Source organism: Eubalaena glacialis, chromosome 6 (assembly GCF_028564815.1).
Source record: "Eubalaena glacialis isolate mEubGla1 chromosome 6, mEubGla1.1.hap2.+ XY, whole genome shotgun sequence".
Lineage (NCBI taxonomy): Eukaryota > Metazoa > Chordata > Mammalia > Artiodactyla > Balaenidae > Eubalaena > Eubalaena glacialis.
This window is the reverse complement of record NC_083721.1, coordinates 98,441,714-98,469,391: the sequence shown is the minus strand read 5'-3', so window position 1 is coordinate 98,469,391 and position 27,678 is coordinate 98,441,714. Positions and strand designations below refer to the sequence as shown.

The following is a 27,678-nucleotide window of genomic DNA, read 5'->3' as shown; positions in this document are numbered from 1 at the left end:
AAAGCTTTCAATGTTGTGTTAGTTTCTTCTGTACAGCAAATTGAATCAGCTATACGTATACATATATCCCCTCTTTTTTGGATTGCCTTCCCATTTAGGTCACCACAGAGCATTAAGTAGCATTCCCTGTGCTATACAGTAGATTCTCATTAGTTATCTCTTTTATACATAGTAGTGTATGTATGTCAAAGCCCTTCCAATGCTTTTGTATGCAACCCTTTGCATTCAATCCCTCTCTGCTTAAGATATTTAGAGTGGCTTCTGGTTTCCTTTCTAGACACTGGCTTACTGAATGTTTATTATTGAGACAAATGCTTTAGTTTCTTACTCACCATGATTACTGCATGTGCCCCAAAGAAGTTTGTAAAATACTTTTATGAATCAATTCGCTTTAATTCTCAGTAACACATGGCTACTTGGCTACAGTTTTATTGCCAGTCTTGGTACAGTCATTGGTAGGAGTCATAGTTGAAGCTCTTTAAAAAAATATAACAACAATCCTTACTTCAAGAATTCATTGAAGCAATTATTCCTTTGAGGATGGTTAAGTCCTATGTTTTCTGGAACAGTTCTAGTTTTGCATGTGCTATCATGTTATGCCTCTGATTACCCTTGACATTACCAAACCCTGTGTCCTGCCATGAAAATATTGGCCCTCACATATTTGTTTGTTTTCCTATCAATCAGCTGGTGTGGATATTTGTTGTTTTTGACATCCATAATTTATTCCCACTTATTTGGGAGGATTCTCTTATTTTGGCTATATGGGGACTGGCCTTTCCTGCCCCGTACCTTTAGATGACTTTAATGGTTCTCTTGATCAAGTAGGATTTTAAGTAGAGCCATTTTCATGCTCTATCTCTAGAATTTTAATCTAGACTCAGACTGACAAAAAAAAAAGCTGAACATAATGGTAGTTGATTCATCTTGATGATAACAGCTAAGAGGTGGGTTCCAGCTTTGCCTACCCACTGGTTCTGGGTTGTGCTGTAGGCCTGGGTCCCCGGCTTTCCCTTCAATTGTTATGAGCTCTCTTATACGCACCAATTAAGAGCTCTCTTAATTTGCTTCTGTTTGAGTTGAATAGAATTATGTTCTTTCGCCTTAAAGAACCACAGAGAGAGAGACTGTATTATTTCTTTTCCTTTTAATTGGAGTAAAAATATACGTAACATAAAATTTATCATTTTAACCACATTAAGTGTACAATTCAGTAGTGGTAAGTGCATTCACATTATTGTGCAACCAATCTCCAGAACTCTTTTCATCTTGCAAAACTGAAATTCTATACCCATTAAACAACAGCTCCCTATTCCTTCCTGCCCCCAGACACTGGCAACCACCATTCTACTTTTAGCTCTATGAGTCTGACTACTCCAGGGGCCTCAGATGAGTGGAATCACAGTATTTGTCTTTTCGTGACTAGTTTATTTCACTTAGCATAATGTCCTCAAAGTTTATCGATGTTGTAGCATGTGTCAGAATTTTCTTCCTTTTTAAGACTGAATAATACTCCATTGTTTGTATATTACACATTTTGTTTTTCTAATTCATTCATCGATGGATACTCGAGTTGCTTTTACTTCTTGGCTATTGTGAATAATGCTGCTATGAACATGAGTGTACAAAATCTCTTTGAGATCCTGCTTTCAATTCCTCTTGGATGTATACCCAGAAGTGGAATTGCTAGATCATATGATAATTCTACTTTTTTAATATTTTCAGGAACTGCCATACTGTTTTCCATAGTGGCTGAACCATTTTACTTTCCCACCAACAGTGCACAAAAGTTCCAATTTCTGTACACTCTTGCCAGCACTTGTTAATCTCTGGATTTTTTTTTTTTTTTTATAGTTGCCACCATACATCCTTCTTCTAAATATTTTAAACACTTTCTAAATGTTGCACCAAGGACAGTCTCTTGTATTCAGAAATGAGTTATGCAGAATATAATGAACAATTAAATTCTAACCTAAGTCTCTTGGGGGAAGAGCTGGCTGGCTCTCTAAACTCTCTTTGGGGCTCCTGGACCCAATTAGTTTTTTTCATTTTACTCTTCCCACTTCTCTCCACAACTCTTCCATTAAGAATTCTTTGAACCTGGGGAAAATGAAATGAGTACACATTTTAACTATACTTGCTTTCACATTTGATTTCTCTCATGAGTCTGCTAACCATCTAAAAAGGGTTTAACTCAGGCCATGTTACTAATTTCAAAAGTTTTTTTTCAAAAAGGATTAGGAGGAAACTCAAGATACCTGCTAAAAATTTGCAAACAAGATGACTCAGGCCCTTCTCTTATTAAGGAAGCATTTAGGATCTTTTAAAAGCACTGGTGTCATTGGTTCTGACTCGAGATAACCTGAATAGAAAAAGCCCGGGAACCAGTGCTTGGCGCCCACCTTTCAAACTCTTCACAGCCAAGACTCAGACGCCTAAATGTCTCCGGGGCACATTTGCATGTCCAACAGCCTTACTCTCTGTGGGCACATAGCCTTGGTTTGGAACAGTCCTTTTTGGAGTTCTTTAGCTGCGCCTGAACCAGGAGTTCTGAGACGCTTGCCTAAATGTGGGCTAAGGAGGCAGGCACTCCTGGATTCTCAGCCAGCCAGTTCCAAGCAGGGTGACTTTGAAGTAGGTTCTTAAACTCTCTGAGCTCCAGTTTCCTCATCTGTGAAACAGGACTAATACTTCGTGCATGCAGGCTTACTGTGATGATTAATGGAGCTAATGGATATACACATTCCCAGCATGACATTGGCGTAACAGGCAGTTTAAAAAACGAATAACTCATTTTATTTATTCTGTGCAGAAAAAAAAGGCTGGTTGATGGTCATTATCTGAAAATAAAAGTGTGAGTGTGCTTATTCTTTGAATATGTTTTCTTAACTGTCCTTGGATTTTTGGAGAGCTCGCAACAATCAGACTGGATGGCTCATGTTTTCAAAGGGCTGAGTTTTCTTTATTTTTCAAAGCTACGTATTTGTTCAAGAAACATAATTAGGAGTTTGGGGTTAACAGATACACACTGCTATATATAAAGTAGATAACAAACAAGGACCTAGTATAGCACAGAGAACTATACTCAATATTTTGTAATAACCTATAAGGGAAAAGAATCTGAAAAAGAATATATATACACACACACACACACACACACACACACACATATGTATAACTGAATCTCTTTGCTGAACACCTGAAATTAACACAGTGTAAATCAACTATACTTCAATAAAAAAAAATTAAAAAGAAACATCTCTAACATCTTTTCCAAAAAAAGGTCCATATCCATTTTTATGCACTCGAGAACAGATTTATGTTATATTCTAAAAATTTCTTCTTAGCATAGTGTTTGTGTACGTGTGTATACACACACACACATTCTATTCTCTTAACTATCACCATAAAAATTATGAAGCGCCTGCATGTGTAGAACTTTTGCCAAATATTTCTAAAAATGTATTTTGATTTTCAACATCCACAGAAACCCAGTGCAGTAGCAGGAGAAGCAGGTATTATTACCCTGGTTTCACAGATGAGATTTTGAAAGGTATGTGACTTGCCCGAGACCTCAAAGCCGCTAAAGTAATGGAGCCACAATTCAAACCCAGGCCTTCAGCTTCCAAATCCAATATTGTCTCTACCGCATCGCACGGCCTCCCCCCAGGGCCATGCGGTGGACTGCTGGAGAGATGAATGTAAAAGAAAGCAGAAATGTAAGGCTTGAAAGCCTCTTTGGAATTTGGAGGCACTAAGCATTAGCAAACTACTGAAATGTCATGCTCAGAGTCTAACAAGAATTCAGTAGCGATGGGAGTATTAGAATGGCTTCAGAATTTATAGGTATTTTCTTTAAAACAAAGGAAAATGCACAACACATTCCCAGTCTCCACTTTCTCGAATGTGCTGTTCTTATGTCTCAAACACTAGATTCTTCTTCTCCTTCTGTATACACCAGATTTATAGCTTTAGTATATTTTCTCAGTACTTCCTGTGCACACTTTCTATTTAAAAAAATCAATATTTATACCCCACATATTTAATCCTTATACTATTGACATTTAGAAAGGATGTGAGGAGGTTTCCCTGTATCTGGCATTTTGGCTAAGAATGAATAAATAAACAAACAGAGAAATTAGTCTGGATCTACTTCCACGTGTCATACTTATTTAATATGCAGACCTTGTTAAAACCTCTACAGCTGGCCAAGTTGAAATAACCATATTCTAAAACAGTTGGCATTATATTTAAGGTACAAAAAAATATTCATAATGGCTCCCCCACCAGAGAATTTATTGTATGGAAATACCACTCCTCACATTCCAACTCTGTGTGTACATATATGAACACACAGAAGCAATTACGTGCATAAAAATTAAAATACCATTGCTTACACTAGTGAAAAGCAGAGAACATAAATTTTCAACAAAATCTGAATGGTTAAAGACATCATAGTAGGTCAAACCTGATGGAATACGGAGCAACTGCTAAATGATTATTTTGAAGAATTTGTAGCAATATGCAGTTTTTGTGGGTTTTCTTGGTACAGAAAGAAAACTCGAAATCAAATCTACCCTCTGATTCTAACCATGAAAATATGATATTTTGCATGTGGACAAAGACTTAAAATGATCATAGAAAAGTTAAAGGGCCCCCACCCCTTTGGGAATCAATTAACAGTATTTGGGTAATTAAAAACAAAAATAAGAAACAGAACGCCTTTTGGCAGGCACTAGGTAAAATCGAGAAGAAAAACTGTAGGTTGCTCTGTCCTAACTAAAACGGGTACTGCAGACATGGGGTGATTCCAAGGACCATGTAGTGTTGCACCTGAGCCCTGACTTTGTACCACATGGAGAAAGTCCAGAGCAATGAGTGGGAGATAGTCCAAGTCCCTCTGGGCCAAGGGCTATCCTTCATGTCATCTCAAAACTATACACACATGCTCTACATTCCATGTATCTATTAGGGCATCAAAGTCCCAGACAGCATATCTTTAAATCATTGGATCCCAAAGGGAAACCAAAATTGCATGAGAAGGGAAAATACCACACTGTGGGAAAAATAACCATTTTTGTAAGTCTTTATTTTTTAGTTGCTCCTCCCATAGTAATGCACTGAAAGGCATAACAGTTTATATTGTACAAAGCATTGGAAGAAAGTACCTCAACTTGCCGATTATTTCAAAATGAGATTACAAACAAAAAGAAAACAAATCTGGTGCCTCGATAAAGGGCAAAATAACTGAATACAGTCTGTTATTTACGTCTCTCTTTTAACATAAGGTCTGGAACACTTCATTTTACAAATAGGATTAACATGAACATAACAACGCACAAGCTTGCAGACAACCAGCATAAAATATGGGGTACAGTTTTTAATCAGAAGAATCATGCTTTCATGAAAGAAATTATAATCGTTTATACAATTGAATCAATTTCAGTATTACAAAAACTAAGTTGCATCTATTCGTATTTAGCTCATTAAGAAGGAAAACAAAACGACAACAAAAAAAGGAATGTTAAGAAAAGCCAAACACCATTTGGCACTCCCATACACAGGTCGAGTCACCTTGGTCCTTGAAATTCAAAAAGGGGTGTGCCTCGGACGTCAGAAAGTAGTGGCTGACTGGAACAGTGCTATTTTAATCAACAAACAATAGTTTGCCAACAAATAAATACATGATACACGCAACACACACAAAAAATTAAACATTAAAAAACAGTGACATGATTGTCTAAAATTAAGATGTTATTACAAGGATTTGGCAAACCTTCTATTAGCGTAGTGGTACAGCGGTACTGGTGATGAACAGGTTACTTCACTGACTTAACCTCTTTGAGCATTGAACATCCATAGTTTACAATATACACATACCCTTGTTCCCTCGTTTTAAACAATGTACTTAAAGAAGGCAAAAGTTAATGGGAAAAAAATACTCCCTGTTATCAGTTTCTATAATAATCAAGTGTGCATTTCATCCAACTACTTCTGTCTTCGAAGGGTTAAATTACATAAAACTTTAACAAAGCAAGAAAATTAAATCTGTAATTAAAAGCAACTGTTCCCAATCATGTGTCAGGTGATCTTGTACAAAAAAGAATTCAGTTTCTATGGAGTGTTCATTCGTATCAATGCTGCCATCTTAGCTGCTCCTCTCACCCACCCACTCCCAGGGGCAAGGTGAACGGGAAGACGCCTTCTGCCCAGCAAGTTTTTCATTTTTATTGAATCATTTTAAGTCGCATTGATCCTCCAGAAGTCAGCAGCTGCCTTTGCTGTGCAAAACAAAATATCGAGAATAAATAGTTTCTTTTTCTTTCTTTCTTTCTTTCTTTTTTTTTTTTTTTAATCATTCAGTTTAAGGTCCCCAGACTTTACATGAGTGACCCTTCAGGTTTATAAGGCATTCTGCTCTGCAGTCTTTTAAATAGTCCTATGTGAAAGAGCCATGCTACCGTTGGACTTGGTCCCATTCTGGTCGACCTTGGGAATGTCATACGTGGCTTATGGACTGGATAGCACTGGATTCCGCCGCAGCCCTGGCCATACTGTGCCACACGTTGGAAGAATTGTGGGATGAAGAATGGAGGGACTCCTTGTCGGACAATGACAACATCATAGCATATGCCTGAGGTAAAAAGGAGAGACTCGGTAAATGGCATTTGAAAAACATCACTTTTCATTCGAAGGATATCTTTGGTGAATGTTACAAAGAGAAGGGACCCTGAGAAGGAGCATCCCTCATGGGTGTGTTTGGAAGAGTGCGGGACATTTTCTTGTGTTATAATGACATGGAGTTACGGCTGGCCTTCATTGCCTCTGGGCCACAAAAGTGACACAGTCTGCAGAACAAAAAATTAATGACCCAACCTAGAATGACAACAGTGCCCCCATTAAGAAACAGGAGTCATCCCCCTCCCAGACCATAACTATAATAACCATCCATCCACTGTTTATGCACATGTTCAACTCACCCACAATATTACTGAATGTTTACAACTGAAACTGCAAATACAAATAAGAGGCAGGCCTGCCTTGACAGCACTGTCCCACGGACTCCTGCACTGGATAATTGAGAGCACTGAAGGTGAAATGACTCGCCCAGAGTCACTCACCTAGAGGGGAGGAGGCATAAGTAAAACTTATTTCTGCCCAGCTTTGAATGCTTTGTCCACTTCCCCTCCACGCTTGAAGTATTCAATGCTGCCACTCAAAGACCTTGAAAGTCGAGGTAAATCAAGTCGGTTCTACCAAAAAATAAAACAAAACACAAGACCCAACAAAGTTCTAACCCCTGTGCTCTAGTATCTCCCCGCAGAAGGTGCACAGGGGTGCTCTGTGAAGAAGTGCTCTTTCTTCCTTATTATCACGTCAAAGTCTAAATAACTGTTCAGAGAATCTCCCCATTTGCTGCCAAGTAAAATATTCAAATGAAATGTTTGGTCTTGACTTAGGAGTGAACTTTCCACTGTTGATTTGTTGGTCTCATCCACTGCTAAACTTGCTTGTCAAAATGCTGCTGAAGAGGAATCATTAAAGTCCTGCCAAAGACATTCCACCGTTGGTAAACAAAGACAAAATGCCTCTGTTGTTAAGCAGAATTTCATCTCTGGGAGTCGTGCTGAGACATGTGGCCGGTCTGTGGTTTCTTCCGTAATCATGGCATTCAGTTAGAAAATCTGCTCTCGCAGACTGATTTTGATTTGCTGGGTCATTGCTCTCAATGTACACATTTGACTTTTATGTATGCTATTTGCCTTCTGGACCTCTACAAAATCTCAGCAGACATGTTACAAATATTTCTTAAGCATCTACTCTATGCCAGGCACTGTGCTAGGTCCCAGGGTATCAAGGATAAATAACATAGAGTCTTTGTCCTTTGTAGGGTTTAAAGTGTGGGTGAAGTGAGCATTGATCTTTATTCCAATTACATACCCACATTTAGAGATCAAGATGAACACTATTCTGAAATGGTTTTAACAAAACTCATTCTTTTTTTTTTTTAACTCATTCTGATATGTGGAAAAATAAAAGGAATTACAAGAGAAAATTTTGAAATCCTGAGGTTTTTTTGTTTTTTTAAATTTATTTTTGCCTGCGTTGGGTCTTCATTGTAGTGCGCGGGCTTTCTCTAGTTGCGGCGAGCGGGGGCTACTCTTCGTTGCGGTGCGCGGTCTTCTCATTGTGGCGGCTTCTCTTGTTGCGGAGCGCGGGCTCTAGGCGCGTGGGCTTCAGTAGCTGTGGCTGGCGGGCTTAGTTGCTCTGAGGCATGTGGGATCTTCCCAGACCAGGGCTTGAACCCGTGTCCCCTACATTGGCAGGAGGATTCTTAACCAGTGTGCCACCACGGAAGTCCCGAAATCCTGAGTTTTAATCCTGGCTTTTAACCTGCCTCTATTCAGCTAGCTGCGTGACCTTGGGCAAGTTGCTTAATCTTTCAAGGTTACTTCCATCATATGAGATGTGGATAATAATAACAAAGACTTACCTCCAATGGTTGTGGAGGAACCACAAGCACTAACTTACATAAGGTGCTTAGCTTAGTGCCCCTGATGTAAACAGTACCTGTTATCATGAAACTAATTTTTGTAGGATAGGGTTTTTCAGGGAAAACTCCATACAGAAGGCAGCCACTGTTGTATTGGTCAACTATTTTGGATTTAATCACTATAAAAATCACAGAGTAAATATATGAGTTTTGAGTAAAGCATCTGAATCTATTCAGATTCTAGCAAATGATAAATATGGAATGTCTGCCTTTTGGCAATCAAAGGAAATAAACATTTTCATGCACAAGGATCAGTGCCGAGCACATAACTGACAGTTAATGACAATTGAATGAATGAATAAAGTCTCATGAAACCAAGTCAGTTTGCAAAAAGGCAGGACCATCTTCAGATTGATATATGTATATGACATTATCAAGTAACAATAAAAATATGAGCTAAAATTGCAAAACGCAAGTATTTCTTGTGAAGGTAACTGTTAGCCCAGCTGGGCTGGGACTTTATATATCAAAATGCTGGTACTGAAATACATCATTTCCATTATCTTTAAGTTCCCAGGACCCTTTGCTTTCTATCACTGTGACAGTTTCAGGAATTTTCAGGTATTGTGCCTTATAATGTCATAATTTGGGGTGGAATAATTAAAAGAAATTTTAGAAAAAGAAAGAAAAGCTGGCTTCCCCAGTTTCTCTGATCCACTAGCAAGGAAGAACAGGAAATCAAGAGTTAAAAAAATATATTAGCCACTTCTTACGGCTGTCTCCACGTGAAAATGAGATGTCTACTCTGGCTGGTTTACTTTTAATGTTAGAAAATGAAAAATTCATTTTTATCCTCATTCAATGATAGAGCAGGAAGGGATATTAGACATCTTCTCCACTCACCCCACTTTACAATGAGGAAATGGTACCCATAGTTGTGAAGTGATGTTCTCAAGTTCATGGAGCTAGGCAACTCCAGAGTTGAGGCTGGGTGCTTTCACTTCAATTCAGAAAGAACATTTATGTTGCCTATTACCATACATGATATCTTAAGACTTTTTATTGACTTTACTGATATTTTCAAATTTGTATTATCCCATTGGAATAATGTTTTCCCCACTTTAGTTGTGATATGACCACATTTGCTGTTAAGACCAGTGCAAAACATCTCATCCAAATAAGAAATTTGCAAATGTAGGAGTTAATATGGTCACATGGTTTGATATGTCAGGCCACCTCTAAAATGAACTCTGAATCAAACAATTAGACCAAAGTGACCAACAGATATAACAACAGAAAGTTTCTTTTTTCTTTCTTTAAAATGGTCCTGAATAAACAACCTGGTTGAGTGCAGATGTCAAGTAGAAAGGACTGACTTCCCTTTTTTGTGAAAAAAGAACTGAGGCTCTGTTCAGTGGTATTTATAGATCCTTAAATGGATTTATTTTGGTTACCATAGTGCTGATAGATTGCTATAGACCTCAGTGAACTTGGGTACCACTCATTCATTCATTCATTCATTCAATAAAAATCGATAGGGTTTATTTCCAGGTTTGCCATTAAGTTGCTACAGACTTTTGGCAATTCATTTCATCTCTGACCCTCTGTTTACTCCTAAATTCTATCATTAGATGACTTGTTTATTAATCGTGTACAGTAAGAAACAAAAATAGAGGACAGAATTCACTTTCCAAAAATCTCAAAATGCAATTAGGTTGACAAAAATTATAGACACGAAGCATTAGAAAATAATTCTGAAGTAATATACAAATAGGTGCAAGCAAACATTATGGACCATCTATACATAGGTAAGGTAATTGCAAAGGAAAGGGAAGATTATTGGAGGTCAGGGTTTGACACAGAAATTTCTGTGCAGAATCCAGTCATATTAATTGCTGTAGGGGTTGACTATTTTGGATTCGGTCATAGACAAAGATTTGAACGTTTTGAGTAAAGCATCTGAGCCTGCTCAGATTCTAGAACATTGCAAAGAGTACCTGCCTTTGGTGTCAAAGGCACAATGTCATCAGGATGCTATACTGCAGGAAAGTATGTACCTGTGATTTGGACTTTCTGTGTAACGGCTGTTTAAGTTCCTCTGGCACATGGGAAGCACTGAAAGAAGACACCTCAGCTTCAGTATATTGATTATCTTCCATTTTCCTCATTTTGAGGCTATCTGTGAAGTGCCTTATATGATCTAGAGCAGAAAGTCCAGTTTTATATTCTTCCTCTTTATACCTAAAATGAACCAATGGGAAAGCACAGAGGGTTTTTTTTTCTTTTTCAGCTTGATATCCAACCAAATCACTTTTCATTTGAGTCTATACACTTGTCAAACGTCATATTATATTTGCAGTAGAAAGTAGCCTGCATCAATTCTTGGGTTCTTTAAAAAGCTTACAAATATTCTATCTTATAAATATATTTCTTTTAAGATTTTTCATGACTAAAGCAAGAGTATATTTGAGATAAAGAATTAAAGTCAATGACATGGGAAGTCAGCAATGCAGTGGAGACAGAATTCATATGTTTATAATTTCCATTTAAAATAAAGCCAGTTACGATTATACTCATTTGGCACCAATTATCCATATGAAAATATAATAAAATTCCCATCAATTTAACTATTGGGCTAATTTTTTCCATTTAAATATCTATCATCTATATAGATTCCAAATATATCAAGTAAAGTGAAATCTATCTCAATAATATTTGAATAATAACACACCAGATAAATTGAATAAATTAGATAATGTTGAAATCTCTGTTTTTCTTTGAGTAGAAATAGGTAGAGTCTAAATAAGTGATTGTGTACTTGTGTAGCTTTCATTTACCCTTCCTTCCTCAGGTTAATCAGAGTTCCACAAATACTGACGTATTTTTATGCTTGCGGATTATGTTGATGGCCACTTTGTTTCCATCTTTTAGAAATTAATCCACTGTGTATGCCTTGTTAATTCAAGTTTAGTTTTTATAATTTATTGCTCGCAAATTGCTTATCACCTGGAATATGCACTAATGGAAGAACAGAGCAGCAGGAATTGTAACCCTATGTGGATCTACTCTTGCTTCTCACCTCATTGGGGACGTCTTGCAACTCATCTCCAGGGCGCTGGTGTCTTCATAGTCATCCTCATGGTTTCCTTCATGTAAATTACTTGTCCCTGGCTCCTTTCCTGTTTTCCCAGTAATATCATTGTCTTCATCCTCCTCATCTAACAACACCTCGTCTTCCACCTCTTCATCATCCAGTAAGTCTGAATTTTGACTGGTCACCAAAGCCTTTTCATCTTTAAAGTGACTGCCATTCATTCTTTCAAAAGCATAAAAAAGAAAGAGGTTCAATTACTGGTACCATTTTTAAACATGCAGTTAGCTCTATTATCACGTCTTCCTAGCAACAATTTCATTTTCAACATTTCTAGAGCAAATTTTTTATTGTTTATGCTTTATGGCCACCATGGGAAAACAATGTAACCTCACAGATGAGAAAATGAAGAAAAAAAATAATTGTGTGATTATTCAGATGATAAATAGAGCCTCTGGTCGAACTGGGAAAACAATCTCAGTCTCCTATTTCTTATCAGGCCTTTGCTTGATAAATGATATTGTTATATATGATATAAAAAGCACACAAAGGTTTTCTCTAAGTAAAGTTACCTAATTACCATATAAGTATGCACCATTTAAAAGAATAGATTTCTGGAAAACTCATACCCTTGAGCAACATTGCCAAAGCTTCAATACACATGCTTCAAGTGAATCTAAGAGTTCAAAGAAAATGTTAAAGTAGCTGCCAAGGACTAACCAGTATTTGCTATTTCTAGGTGACATTGGTGGGTATATGGCACTTAAACACTCTACTGAGACTTGAAAGTGTTTGAGTGCTCATTTATTCGTACGTTGTTCAAATTATCCTGGATGATCTGAATGTAAAAAAATTCCTTGTTTCCCAGGATAACATTGGGGTGGGAAATGATATAAAAATGTAATTGTACAAATATCTTTTGAAGCTTACTTAGCAAGTGTGTATAACATAATGATGCAAAAGAAGACTATTATATTTAAAAAGCCATCTGTAATATTTTAGTCTGTGGTGGCAAGGATTGCAATATGTGATTCGAAAGTTTAATTATTAAAAAAGCTTAATAACATAGAAGTCCCCGTTTAAAACTTTTGAGGGCATTTATGAAACTAGGATAAGCTTTTCAGGCTTTAAAGTGAACATTAAAATATGTGTAACTTGAATTTAAGTTTCATTGTAAGATTTTTAAGTTGAAACTGTTATAAAACAATTATAAATGTTTTGAATCTCTCCTCCTAACTTCCTCCTTTTAAAGATATATGATCAGGGAAGTTAAGGCACTTGCCCAAGTACAGAAAGCTGGTTAAAAATTAAATCATCCTAGGCATCCAGGTGTCCTGATTCCTGGGTCATTCAGAATCTTTCAATTTTGTCTTGCTCCTTTACCTATTTATTAATTCAGAAAATTTGCTGAGACTGCTAAATTATTGTTACAGTCATGTACAATTTTCACATTTAATGTAACTATTTTTCAAGTTATGGAAAATCAGGTATCAGCGATAGACCCCCCCCATCACTTTCCCACATTTAAAAAAATAAGTATAATTTAATACTTAGATTTCTCAGGGCAAAAAAATACATAAATAAAACAATTGTGGATGTGACAGATGCACACAGTAAAAATTCATTTGACCAGAAAAAGTCATATCATCATTAAGTTTTTTTTTATACAATCCGTCTCTTAACCTCTTTTATCAAAGAATGATGAAAACATGTTTTGCACAGACATAAATTATTAGTTTCCAGTTACACTGCCAACTTGCTAGCTTGAATGGATCGAAATTGTTGTTTTAAAGAAATGAAAGAAAAAGTAAAAGAACAAAAGAGTGCATGGATGAAAACCAAAAGTAACAAAGCCAACGTGATTAAGAAAACCTATTTGTTAATTATGCTTTCAAATGTGGCAATTTATGGGGGTTAAATTATTCATCAAAAGTAGTCTGATAGGAGTTGAGGGGAGAAAAGTTGGATGACTCAGTCTTCTTACTTCTATGCTGTTTAGACATGTTGAAGCCAGATGTTGCAGCTTTATGGTTCACAAATCTCCGGCTAAGGGCTCGAAATCTGAATAGGAGTCTCAGAACACAAATGGTGCTTTTTGTTCGCTATTTCTTATTTGTATCATGTAACTATCATTAACAAAATGTCAGAATTATCAAAAGATCATGACTGTCTTTCTTACTTGTCCTTAGTACTTTGTACTTCTGATATCTGCCTCACCTCTTTCTCTCTCTCTCTCTCTCTCTTTCTCACACACACACACACACACACACACACACACGGGCAAGCAGAGGGAAAGACATCCAACTGCACAAAGTTATAGTTTTATCAGACTTCTGAGAGGCTGGGAAGAGTCATGCAATATCAGATATTCTCTCCTTGTTCCCTTAGAAACAATTTTATACAAGTTGAAGAACAGAGTGGTCATATATTTTTATGTTATCTGGGAAAATAATGTTTATTTGATACTTGCCTTAATGGAAAAAGAACCTAAAACAATTAACTTTGACTTCTAATAGCATCAAAAATAGAGAACACTAACAATAACACTTGCATGATAAAAAGTCATGGAACTTTCATTAATTTCCAGTTACATTAAAATGTACATTGCAGCATCCTAATTTAACAGGCCATTGGATAGTTATATTCAGAACAACATAGCTCTCAATATCAGATATTTAATGGTAACTTATAGATAAGAAAAATTAAACCCAGTAGTTTGGGTAAAATAATGTTTCATTTACATCACATAAAATGTAAAATACTAGATAAGTATTCATTATCATTATCAGCAGCATTAAAAGTTTTTCTATATGAATTAAGCCATATGTCCTTGATGTTGATAATGACAAGAGGAAGCCAGTGCACCAGGTCATTGAAAACAAGGATGATTACACCCACTGAAACAAACATGCCAGAATTAAATGAGGATGCACCTGAGAGCATATAAGGAAGGGATAGAATCTTATTCAGAAGTCACAAACGGTTTCTAAAAAGATATTTGGATGACATTCAATAAGTATTTTATATGTAAGTATCTACAGGTATGTATAAATATATACAGATAGATATACATACAGATATATATATAGTCATATAATATATATAGTCATATACTCTCTGTATACATTATATATCGTATGATCTATAATAGTAACCACTGTTAGTCAGTGATTCAACTGAACCCCTGTGGTGGTTTTCCCTTCTAGTTGGAAAGTTTTGATCAAATATTCTAATTAGCTATCAAGAGAGGCAGAACAGAACGGTGGTAAAAGCCTGGGCTCTGGAACCACAGATCCCGGTTGAATCCCATTTATTACTTACGTGACCTTGGGCAAGTTATTTAACCTTCGATGTCTCCATTCCTTCACTGATAAAATTATATAACAATAGTCGCTATCTCATAGGGTTATTAGGGTAATTAAGTTAACTAATAATATAAAGTGCTTAGAAGACCATTTGGTATTTAATCTGCACTAAATAAATACCAGCCATTGGTGGCAGGAGTAAAGTAGTGTCACAAGAGTGAGAACTGCAAATGGATTTGAAAACGTTCATTTGTGAAATCATCGACTTTAAAGAGGAAAAAACAAGCTTTACCTCTCTTCTGTGTTCCTGGGAGACTGGCTGCTATGGTTGCTATTCCCGATGAAATTTCGAATTTCTGTGAAGTAAGCATCTTCCTTGTCATCGAGAATCGCACCTGTACTTTCCAGTTCAGAATGAGGCGACGATGTGGCCGTACCTGAGGGGAGAGAAAGCCTTGTGTGAAAAAGACTATTATTTATAGGGCAACTTATTTTGAATCTCATACCTTCTTCATTTGATCAGTGTTGTTTCCTAAAACAGGCTTTCTCGAATATTAATAATGACAACTTTAGGAGGTCAAGGTCTTCCCAATTTTACCACAGTACCCATGCCAATGAGTAATGGGGACTATTCTGAACCATTGAAAGAGTGAGATACAGTCACCCAAAGATGCCGTTTCTCCCACTAGCTTCCTCCCTTTCCCACTGTGACATGGGAACATTTTAATTTGTAGAATGAGAATATGGGGTGAGGCAAATTATAGAGAGGTCTTACATACATTCTGCAGAAGAAACTGTATACCTGGCTGCAGTCAATATGTATCTATTGCCCCTGTGCTAAAGTATGTTATCAAATAAAGACTGAACATGTGCTGGAAATACTGCATTTTGATTTGGTGGATTAAGCCGCGGGTAGACTCAGAACACACCAGTCGAGAGACAGTTGTGATATAGTATTAAGAGGACAATATTGAGTCTGTGGATTACAGAATGATTGTCAGCTTCCTTACCTATAAAATTAGAATCAAAATACCTGTATCACAGATTGTTCTAAAGTTTCCATAAATTTACAAATTATAAACACTTTATAACATGTGGTCAAACTTCATACTAACATTTGCTTCATGCTGTTTAGCGTGCCCACAAAATATCTACAGTTTAATAGTTCATCACAATAGTCTAGATGACAAAAACAAGACGTTAGAACACCCCTCAGCTTAACGAAGTTATAACCTGGACCAAAAAAACAAGTATTCAAATTTGACACATTATATCTTTAACTTATTTATTTTCTGAAATAATTTTGACTAGAAAAATTATAGTGGTATACTGTAAGAAAGTGTAGCCACTTTTGTGTATTGGATTAGACTTCTGCCTCTAAAATCCGATATTTTTAAACCATGATCATTAGATTTTTGGCTTTAAGGGAAACGAACAGTATATAGTTCATTCAAAATCATAAGCAATGTGCCTGTACAATAGAGGTCAGATTAATAATAAAATAATTTCCTTCAGTAAAGATTACTACTTTGTATAAACCCAACTTTTCTCTGTTCTTAAAATCCTTTTCAGGAGCTGCATGCACAACCCCTCTCCTCACTTCTAAGTCATTTCCTTAATTCTCTATAAACAAATTATGGCTACATAAGTTGGCTTCACACACATATACCAGCTGCTAAGCATTTGTTAATGGTTTATTATCTAAGTATTAGAAGCCAAAGGCAAGAAAACCTACCGTGTCTTCTGCTAACTATGTGCTGGTACGTCTGGGTTAAGGGAAGGCTAGTTTTTTGCCACTTTTAACTTAATTCTACTTTGGAATTTGTGACCAAAACCACACACCACTATCATTTGCTACGGGCTACTCTGATCATGTTGACAGTCTTCTATCACTCATCTCTAAACAAGGTCCCCTGGAGAGGTCCTCTGAACTGCAGGCCTTCTGCAAAAGCAGTCATGGTTTCTAGGTTAATACTCAGAGCGTGGTATTTTGGGGCTCCACTGTGGTCATCCTGCCAGGCTGGGGGCCACATTCTGTGCCAACAGATGGAAAGATTGTTCTCTGCAATTTAGGAAATCTTGGTTCATCAGTCTCCGGTGAGTTCGGGTCATGGTTCTCTTTGCTTGAGATTGCCCACTGAGATGAATCCAGGAGAAAATAAAATCATCCAAATAAAGCTCTGAGTTGTATATTATTCAACGATCACATCGTTCACTTCATTCAAAAATCTCAAGAGAAACGTGCTGCAAATTTGCACAACAGGATCTGATTCTCGTGTCAAAGTGGAACAAAAGAATGATCACAGCTGTCTTTTAAAATAAGGAAAATAAGCTACCGTCTCCTCCTCAAAACACAATTGATGACCTACCAGACATGTTCCCATTCTCGTGCTTCTTTAGGTGTCTGTCTAAGTTGGTTTGTTGACCAAAACACCTATCACATAAGTGACACTTAAAGGGCTTCTCCTTATTGTGGATGTTGCGAACATGCCGCTGCAGGTTAGAAGATATGCTGAATGACCTGTCACAGTACTTGCATCTGAAAAACAAACACACAACAAATATTCGCAAGCAAATCAAAAGATATTTCTCAAGACAAGCAAACCAGATCTCCAAAATTATCAGCATAAAACAAAATTATCAGCATAAAACAGCACTGTAGAGAAGATTACTATCCACACAGCCAAAATTTCAATTCCAATAAATAGACTTTGATTGCATTAAAGATTTTCATGACTTCATAAAAAACCATAATAAAATACTTCATAAAAAACCATAATAAAATCACAAGTTTATGAAGGTAATCAGTTCTAATATTTCAAGTAAAGCTCATGAAATTAAAAATATTAAGAAATAGTTTTGTTTTATCTTCTGCTTAGGACAATACAATTAAATCTTCTGTAAACAAACATGAAACAGATTCACATATTCTTCAAATAAAGTAAAAAGATCATTTTTTAATTCAAAACTTCTGAGCCTGATTAAATCATTTCTTAGTAAATTCACTTTCTCAATTGCTAATCCTGAAGGAGATATTCTGTTATCTTCTCCAAAATAACAATAAAGGTTCCAAACTCTTAAAACTGGGGCAATGTAATAGTTTAGTCTGATACCAAAGATGCTGATTTTCATAATCTATAGTTATTAGGAGCCCCCAAAGCCTTTATTGTGTTAACGTTTAAACCGTCACAAAAGAAAGAGTACCACTAAATTCTCCTTTTCAGATAAATACACAAGGTCTTTGCTAACCTCCTCTCTCTGGATTCCCCCCAGTTTTCCACTTTTATTTTTCCTAGAGTCTGTGGCAGTTCTGAACCAGGTCAGGTTTCTCAGGGAAGCACATATTATTTCCTGGCTCATTGTTTCTGCCTTCCATGATATTTATGATAAAAAAATCATAAATTACTGAGGTTCTCCTTCAGTCACAAAATAAAAACGTAACCTCCCACCCTCTCCCCTTCCTACCAACTCTTATGGTAAGGAAGAAAAGTGATAACTGACAAGATTTTCTCCTCTGGCATTTTAAAGAGTGCATTGTCTGTTTATATGATTTTTTTGTGCGTGTGTTGCGTAAAAGGAAAAATCAACTTTCTCTAGATGACTTTCAAGTGAAAATTTCTAACTTAGCAGCCAAAAAATCCGAAACTCATTCTTCCGTGTGTGAAGGGCCCTTCTCCCACTTCTGAATGCAGACTCAGCAGTTTGAGGGACTCTACATCAGAAACTACTCCACTCCATTCAAAGTGTTTGGGCTTTATGGCTGTCTCTACATGATGCCAGATGTCTAGTTAGTTCAGTGGGGAAATAAATCTATTAAACTAGTTACTTTGTCGTAGTATCAGTAAACCAACTCAAGGGTTGATTTAATTTCCCTCCTAAAAAACCATTCTGGCATCATGAGGTTCCTCGAATTTAAATTAATAATATTAATTTAAAAATGGGTAAAATCCCACATTGATAGTAGTTGTAATATTTAAGCCTCTGCTTTTGAAAAAACATATAAATAGACTCTTGGCTTTCTTTGAACTTCCAAGGCCCACTGCAATGAGAACCATGGTACAGTTAGCACAGTTGTGTTGTCCAAGCAGAATAACCTAGGAAACACTGATAGAGAAAACTTACACTCCCATCAAACTTTTTAGAAAAATTTTCACTCAAAATATTTTCTGCACAAATCATGAGGAAGAGAGATTTTGTCTTTGACTTGCTTCCAACTGTCTCCTTATAGGCACAGAAGCTGTAAATCCCATAAATATCATCCACTCTAGTATAATCGGTCAATAAGGAAGTTTTAACCAAAAACCATCTGTTACTTTGTATCTTTCCTCTGCTAATATCTTGGCCAAATGTCTGAGTGCTCCTAAATAATAATCATTCCATTCTATTCCAGTAAATTAGTTGGTGGTCAAGAAACAGCTCAATTCAGAGCCTAAGTTTCAGAAATTCTAAAGAGGAGTACATAACACACTCATGAGCATACACGATTAAGCCTTCCTGGTTACTGGATGTAAACACAGGGGTCAAGGGAGCCTTTCAGATCATGGTATGAGATTAAAAACGCTGACTTGAGAGTTCCAGACCTGGGTTTTAATTTTGGGTCTATTAATACCAGACTTTACAGAAGGCAATTAGCATCTGTGGATCTAAATTTTTTCACTTGTAAAACAGAAGAGCTGGACAAATAACTGTTTAAGGTCTTCAGCTATGAAAAATTCTGGTTTGCGTTTTTAAAAATATACGTACAATAATAGCACCATTTACAGGGTAGAATGAAACCACTGAATTCAGGTACAAAAAAAGAGTAAAATGAGCACGGTATCATAGTTGCATACCAGACCCTTGGCCATAACAAAATGTAAGTGTGGAAATCTTTCCTACACTTAAGCAGAATTCCTTGGATATGACATTTTCTCAAAAAAGGGAAATCATCTAACACTTCCCATTTTTATATCTCTCTGAGACCTACTATATCAAGCACATTCTATCACATATAAAGTCACTTATAAATATTACTTATGATTAGTGATTTACAAAACATGTAGGAAAACAAAGAATTTAAGAAAATACTTTATTATATTCTGAGTTTAAGTCCCTCCAGTTTTCTCCTAAAATTTGAACAATCTTCAAATGAACATCGGTCTGCCCATTTTCTTATCCTCATATGTAAAAAAGTCTTTGAAAGCTGATAATTTATTTATTTTAATGACAAAAGCATTCAGACAAAAATAATTTTACAGATATGCAATGCATAAGAATTTCAAAGCAGAATAAAATTACGATATTACTTAAGATAAATAACATTCATTCTTTGAAGAAATATTCATGAGTACCTAATACTGTGTGCAAGGCATTACACATTCAACAATGTAGGTGATATTTTAAAACTGGAATGGAGAATGGTGGTTAGTTTCATTTGTTAGTAAACAATAATATTAAAATTAAACACAGGTGCCATGTGTCATATGGCTGATTTTGACACTTAAGAGAATAAGCTAAGAAGCACTTGAGAAATTGTTGACAGAATTGCTCCCTTCCTATAATATATTCTATTTTATCTGTTCTACCCCTACCTCCCTTTTCTTCCTCCTCTCAAGGTTTAAAATTTATTCTTTAAACCTCCTAATGGGACCTGTAGACATTGACTTAGCTGTACTGGGAAAACAAAGATATATCCGGGTTGTTAATTGCTAGCAGAGATTTAAGGCTTGGAAGAGGGAGGCTGCAAGATTATGATTATTGTCAATTAAAATGGCATGAATCACTGAGGAGAAGAGACAGCACTTAATTTTAAAAGTGGCTAACTGTTCTTAAACGCTTATTCTATACTAGACACTGCTAGAACTTTTAAACTGAGATATAAGAAGACGACTCAAGAAATTAGGACTTTTCTAAATTCTAACCCCAGCCATTAGTTAATTCTTCTTTGACTCAAAATTGAACAGACATACATTCAGACATTCACAAAAATAGCCTCTTCTAAAATTGTGGCAATGAGCCCACTTTATTGCAATATTTATCAAGATATTTAGTAAAAATCATTGTCAAACCTGTAAGGCTGCTCTCCCGTGTGGGTTCTCAAGTGCCGTGTTAGGTTCGCAGATCTTGGAAAAATCTTGCCACAGTATCTATTATGAAAAGATGTTTATAAGAGAAAGTCAGCACAATTGACTGTATTTCACTCAAGCTGCATAGAAGCCAGATGCTTATTCCTGAATTAATTAATCTTGCATGGAACTCACATGTCTTTGGTATTTAAAATTTGCAACCAAGCCATTCTACAGATATAAATAACTCTACAAATAAAGACTGCGTTATGAGATCCGGTTGAATTTGCTCATGCATAAGCAAGCAGTTTATGAAAACAGACTTGAGTTTTGATGACCTCCATGCTCCTCTTTTATTAACTCTGTATCTTTACACTCACAAAACTGAACCAGACAAGGGGATAAAAAAATGACAAGAGCCTGTGATTCTGGGTTGATGTAAACAGATTTCAAATGTTTCAACTCATTTTACATGTTAGGCACAGTGACAACTCTCTGTACATTGAGTGCTATCAGATCAGACAAGATTCTAAGACCTCATCCATCAAGGTATGTTCCTATAAAAGCTTTTCTGGAAAGAAAGTGACACATTTTCCAAACAGCAGATAAATTGATATGCCTGAGTCAGATGCCACAAATTTCTGAAGACAATTCAGAAATTGTAAGTATGATTTATTAAAAAAGAAAACAGAAACCAAAAAAGAGCTTTTACTGTACTACTGATGAGTAACAAGAAACTTATTAACTAGTTTTCTTCACTTATCGACCTTATTTGTCCTTCATTAATAGCCTTATTCTTCAATGCCATGACAATTAATAAGTATATGCTTGAGGACAGTAGTATTATACCTTTGGATGAAAATAATTAACTGTGAAAGAAAATTCATAAATATCAAAGTGAAACAAGTAGATAGCATTTGGACCATTTCCAACCTCATTTATCACAACCAAATGGCCTGTGTTAAAATTTTCATTTAATAATAATTTTTTAAACCACTATTTTTATATCTCACTAAATAAAGAGTACTTTGAAGTGCTTGAGATCTATCATGGTTGCTATTAATCATCCAATCAAGAATAATTTCCAAAACAAACAGCAGGGCCTTTTGAAATCAGAGGGGAGATTTTTGGAAAGCAGGCCATGATTAACTTTGCAGTTACCTGCAGGTATAGCGTTCCTTTCCTTTCCGCAGGAGGTTCTCTGGCAGGGCGTTGGGAGGAGCTCTGAAGTTGAACATGGAGGGAACCGACTGTAGAAGTTCACTGGCCTCAGGTTTCAGGGCACTGAAGCTCTCCAGCTTCTCCGCCATGTTTTCAATAGCTGACATCTGAAAGGCAAAAGCACAAGACCATGAAGGATGGGGCAGACATCCTTCCTTCTGTAATCATCTCTAGCAAACCAAGAACTGATTAATAAGAGGGAAGCATCAAATCTGCTGAATGCAAGGGGCTGTAGAAAGAGATTGTAGTGTCCCAATATTAAACAAATGAGAGAATTCATTGATTTTAAAGATAACAAAGGTAGAATCAAGCTTACAAAGTGCCAAGTGAACTTTTCCATAAGCCCTTAGTTAGACCATTTTGTAATAATTTGATATACAATTGAGCAATGAAATACATAAGAGAGAATAAAACCGTTAGATTTTTTATTAAATTAAGAGACAGCATTAGTATCATGCTATCAACATTCACCAGGCCCACCTGTGAATGACTGCAGGAAGGAAGAAATTAATACATCCCCTCCAGAGGCTGACTGGAACCAGGAAATGTTTGACTTTACTCCCTCCCTTTTTAGTATAAAAGACGCTTGAATCTAACTCTGGCAAGATGGGTCTTTGGGACACAAGTCCACCATCTTCTCGGTCTGTGAGATTTCCGAATAAACAGTAAAAAAATAGTAAACTGGAAATTATAGCAAGAGATCCTGTATGCCTTGTCTAGGTAATAAAAACCATAGGAAGTAGGGAGTCCCACGAAAAGAACTCACAGCATGAAAAACATCAGGTGTTCCAAAGTTATAGCTTTAGCCAAATGTATGTAATGCAGAAAGAAAAAATTAAATGTGTAAGCAGTGCTTTATGTTAAACTAATATCTGGATATACTAGATTTTTAAGTGGGATTATGTACAAAGAATTTTGGTGAAATATTCATTTGTCCTGGACAAAGATTAAGTTGAAATGACAGTTCATGATATATTATCATAACTTCACATAACCTGGCATGGGCATTGTAAGTATAACCAAACTCTTAGAGCAGTATTCTTGAAGAAAAACTATCCTGCCTGGTTCTTCCCCTCAAATAACCTAATTTATTTTGCTTATAATCTTCAAGTTTTTGTCTACCTGCACACATGTTCCACAGAGTCATAAACAGAGGGTGGCATTTACTTTCAAAGGCAGCTTGATCCTCACTGTCTATAGTTAGACAGACTCTCTCACCTTTCCTTCAACCCTCCCAAAATGTTGTTTCCCCCATGCTCACATTTTATTTGGAAGCTGCTTACTACTGAATTTTTAAGAAGAAAAAGCAAACTCTCAGGCCATCTTGTAAAATCAACTCACCCATTGTTTATTTGGTTCTCAGGGCACTATGCCACTGGAGAACTCACAAAGCTGTTTAAAAGGTGTTTGCATTGTGTACGCACTTTGTATGTTTCTCAAAAGGCTGGGGCGGTAGACCAGAAGACTCCATGCAAGGATTAAAAATGTTAACAACTATACATTCAAGCAACTGATCAACCCAAGAAAAAGATTCTTTTGCTGATAAGATGGTAAGACAGAGTTGGAGGTCTAATTTATTATGAGCTCAGGTTAAAAATAAAAGGCAACACTTCATATTCAAAAAGAAAATTAACAAAATTTATATTCCGCGGACACAAAGCTGGACAGAATACCACTGACTTCTTAAACTGGAGCAAAATCTTAACCGAATGGCCTAAACATGATTCTCTTCTTACAAAGGGAATATTGTATGCTTGTTTCTTCAAATGACTATTCATGTTGTAGTTAGCTTTCTTTCTTTTCCCTTTATCCTGGAGCCTGCCCTCTCATTTCATGCCCGGACTCCTAATGCTAGCTACAAATTGCAATGTACAGGGTACCACTGCCAATTTGCCAAATGTCTTTCATCAAACACGGTGCAAAAAAATCTCAGAGGAAAGTCAAGATACATTTACTTGTCAGACGACAAATGTGAACGCACTGGGAGGCGGTAGGGGCTATAAGCTCAGGGGTTTGATTCATAATCACTCAGCTGCTAAAACATTCTCCACAGATGCAAGTGGACAGCACATTTGTCACTATGAAGGATTTTGACACATACTGATCACAGGGCAGAGATATAAAATGATGCTGTTGCTCATAGAGGTTGGAGGAAACTCTGTCCCCACTGAATATGGTCATTACCCCCCTCTAACCAGAGCATTAGCATTTTTCATATTACTTTGGATTTTATTTATTAAAAATCAATCCAGAAATATTTTATGATACTATTTTATTTGCATTTATTCCTTCTAATTGTTCCTTGCAGAAAATCATTTTGATATTCCACCCTCCACGGAATAAATTGTCTGAGTGAAAAATGACCTCTGGCCTTCAAGCTGATTAGCAGTAACAAGCAGGGGTAAGGGGCATGATCGCATATATTTTTTGGGAAAAATAGTAAGTGCATGGGTGATGATTATAAATGTTTTATTTATGTACATTTAATATTTGAGTAAAGTTTCATTATCTAGTGGTTTTAAATCATTTGAGTGTCCGCCCTGCCGACACACTCAGATTCCTGGGGCAATACATCTTGTAGAAACACTTTCCTTTTATATGGAAAATAGCTTACTCATGACTATCATTATTCTCGGCTTTCATCTCCAGCATATATAAACTACAAGTCCTTCAAGTTATTTAAGAGCAATTGGCTGTTGAGAAATGTGTCTTGCTTTAGTAGCTGCTAATAGCTCCTTTTAAAGGAAGATCACTGTGATTACTTTACCTCAAACTGTTTCAATTTGGGAAAAGCATTAAGAAATAACAAAATATAGTATGGACTTGATGACTAAATAATAACATTCTTAAAGATAATAAGAAAAAGAATAGGGGTTACCCAAGCACCTCTCTTATAAACCACCCCCCACCTTTGGCTTGGGGTGTCAAATGAAAAGAGGATTAAGTCAGAGTGGGGAAGAGGGAGAGAAGAAAGATGGGAAGTGAGCTGAGGGTAGCTATTAACACCACACATGCAGACACACACCCCCTCTCCACTTTCTTTCCAGCTAGCAACCACCAAAACAACATAAAAGCCATCACTGAATTCTTCCTCTCATCTTCCAAAGATTTGCTTTCACAGCACTTGACATCAGCTGAACAGAGTAAGTTTCTCCATTAGGACAGATAGAAGTGACTTAGATTGACATATAGACACTACTATGTATAAAATAGATTAATAAGAACCTACTGTATAGCACAGGGAACTCTACTCAATACTCTGTAATGACCTATATGGGAAAAGAATCTGAAAAAGAGTGGATATATGTATATGTATAACTGATTCACTTTGCTGTACACCTGAAACTAATACAGCATTATAAATCAACTAGACTCCAATAAAAATTAATTTTTTAAAAAAGTGACTTAGACGTCTGCTAGTTGGGGTAGTTTAGGCATTCTGTGGCCAACAATCAGCCCTGGTCCATATCTTGGATTAAGGTGTTGGATTAAGATGAGTTTTATCTAATGTATGGGTCCAAACCTCAACTTTCTCTAGCTATCTGGGCTGACTCATGTGATACTCCTCTTGGAATAACATGCATTTTGTAGAAGTGGTAAGTTTTGACATTCATTTTAAAGTCTGACTTGGTATTTTAAAAATCAAGATGAATTGGGATAAATGAAACAGAATCTAGCTAGATATACTTTTCAACTATGAAGAAACCAATGAAGGGGGAACAATGTGTACTACAATGAAGAGGACATTTGCTGAGAATGGGGGAAAAAAGGAGGAAAAAGTCACATCATATATTTTAAAAACGTATTGCCCTCTGTCCTATTAATGTCATAGGCTAATCTCCGATCAGTAAATGACAGCTTTTTTCCTATGGAACAGTAATTTTAATTTACATATATTATAGTTGTTGATGGTATCTGCAGCCAGATGTCTGGAAAAGGAAGTCATTTCACCCCCTTCCAGTCCCCAAGGGGCTATTAACTTTATACTGACGCAAACTAATATTTAGACACAATTCCCTAGCTCCTACCCAAAAATGTAGCTATCTCTCTCGTCAAATAAAGTTAGTATTTGTAAAAACATTTCAGCAGGCAAGATATCATCAACTGGGTCTGAAGCACTTAGCTTAACATTTTTTATCTGGCAGCCAATAATTGATGACATAAAGAAGTTTCTCATTAAAACTATTAAAGTGACAATCTGATTATACAAAATGATATGTCCAATGGCACCATGAATTATGTGACCTAATGTTTCACAAGTTAGATTACACATGGCTTTATCATAAAATAACTAACTTTTCATAAATAACTTATGATGGGAAAGTTTGTAGATTTGGTAGTTTTCTATATTTATTCACTTGATAATCTAGAGAAATCTTAAAATCATGGCCATTTGGGGGAGAAATACATATTCATATTTTATGGTTGTCTCATTCCATATATCACATTCTGCAGTCATGATTATAAAATTATAGGGTTTTGTAACCACTAAAAATTATAAACTTTAATATTTTACTACTTTCCACTAATATCTATATTTTATAGTACACATATAAATTATTGCTTTGAAAAACCTATGATTCAAAGAATGGGAGTGTTTCCAAAGCATTGCAATGGCAGTTGCTATACCATTGTACTATCAGGAAAGGGTGTCTAACTTAAAATCTGAACTGGCTTTGTAAGTTGGTAGAAGCACTGGCCATTTGTGTGGGAGACAGCACCTTATGCTTGAAGCACCTAACAGCAAAGCTACTAGCAAGTAATACTCTACATTAGAAATAATGAGGACAATGACGTACGATATTCTGGACAGACCTTTGCCAGGAGAGGCAGACAAGAAACACTGAAAATATAAGCCAGGATAATGAAACAACAACGCTGTCTACTGCACAACTTTGCCTAATAAGGAAGTTTCTGTCTCTCTACTCTTATACTTTTGAAATAAATGAACTTAATCCTTAAAAGTTGATAGGATGAGAAAAATCACAATTCATCACATATTCCACAGAAGAAACAAAATAGAAGAACTTCTGGTAAAGGAAAACTAACATCAGATAGAGGAAATAGGTAACTGCCAAAGTGCTCTAACTTAAAATAATTTATTTATGATTATATGGTGACTAAAGGAAAATTTAACTACATTCCGAGATTCTACCCATACTTCAGAATCAGTATAATTTTGAGTGAAGAGGAGAATGAAGGAGTAAAAGCACATACACTTAGAGGAGATTTTGTAATATATGTTATTTACATATACTTCCATTGACTCAAGGTTTATTTGGTAGTGAAAACTAAATAAATAGTATTCTTTGTATCTTGAATAAAAAATAAAGTTTTCCCCTACTGATGTCAACTTACAACTGACTGTATCCGGAAACGTTAATTGAAGGTTGAGGGGGAGGGATAAATTGGGAGATTGGGATTGACATATACATACTACTATATATAAAATAGATAACTAATAAGAACCTACTGTATAGCACAGGGAACTCTACTCAATATTCTGTAATGGCCTGTATGGGA

At 36.1% G+C, this 27,678-nt stretch overlaps 1 protein-coding gene across 10 annotated transcripts in view; it reads right to left on the bottom strand.

The window, feature by feature from the left end:
• Positions 1-5,160: 5,160 nt before the first annotated feature.
• MECOM (MDS1 and EVI1 complex locus) overlaps positions 5,161-27,678 on the bottom strand; it is a 564,679-nt gene continuing 542,161 nt past the window's right edge. For 7 of the 10 annotated variants that reach the window (XM_061194497.1, XM_061194500.1, XM_061194498.1 and 4 more), the window contains 7 exons: positions 22,096-22,262; positions 20,938-21,015; positions 17,260-17,429; positions 15,183-15,327; positions 11,574-11,810; positions 10,552-10,735; positions 5,161-6,634 (listed from right to left, as the gene is read on the bottom strand). In XM_061194497.1, the coding sequence (XP_061050480.1) occupies positions 6,500-6,634; positions 10,552-10,735; positions 11,574-11,810; positions 15,183-15,327; positions 17,260-17,429; positions 20,938-21,015; positions 22,096-22,262 (1,116 nt within the window). In that variant the 3' untranslated portion in view covers positions 5,161-6,499. The remainder of the gene's footprint in view (positions 6,635-10,551; positions 10,736-11,573; positions 11,811-15,182; positions 15,328-17,259; positions 17,430-20,937; positions 21,016-22,095; positions 22,263-27,678) is intronic. The other 3 variants (XM_061194505.1, XM_061194507.1, XM_061194502.1) reach the window with 2 other exon arrangements.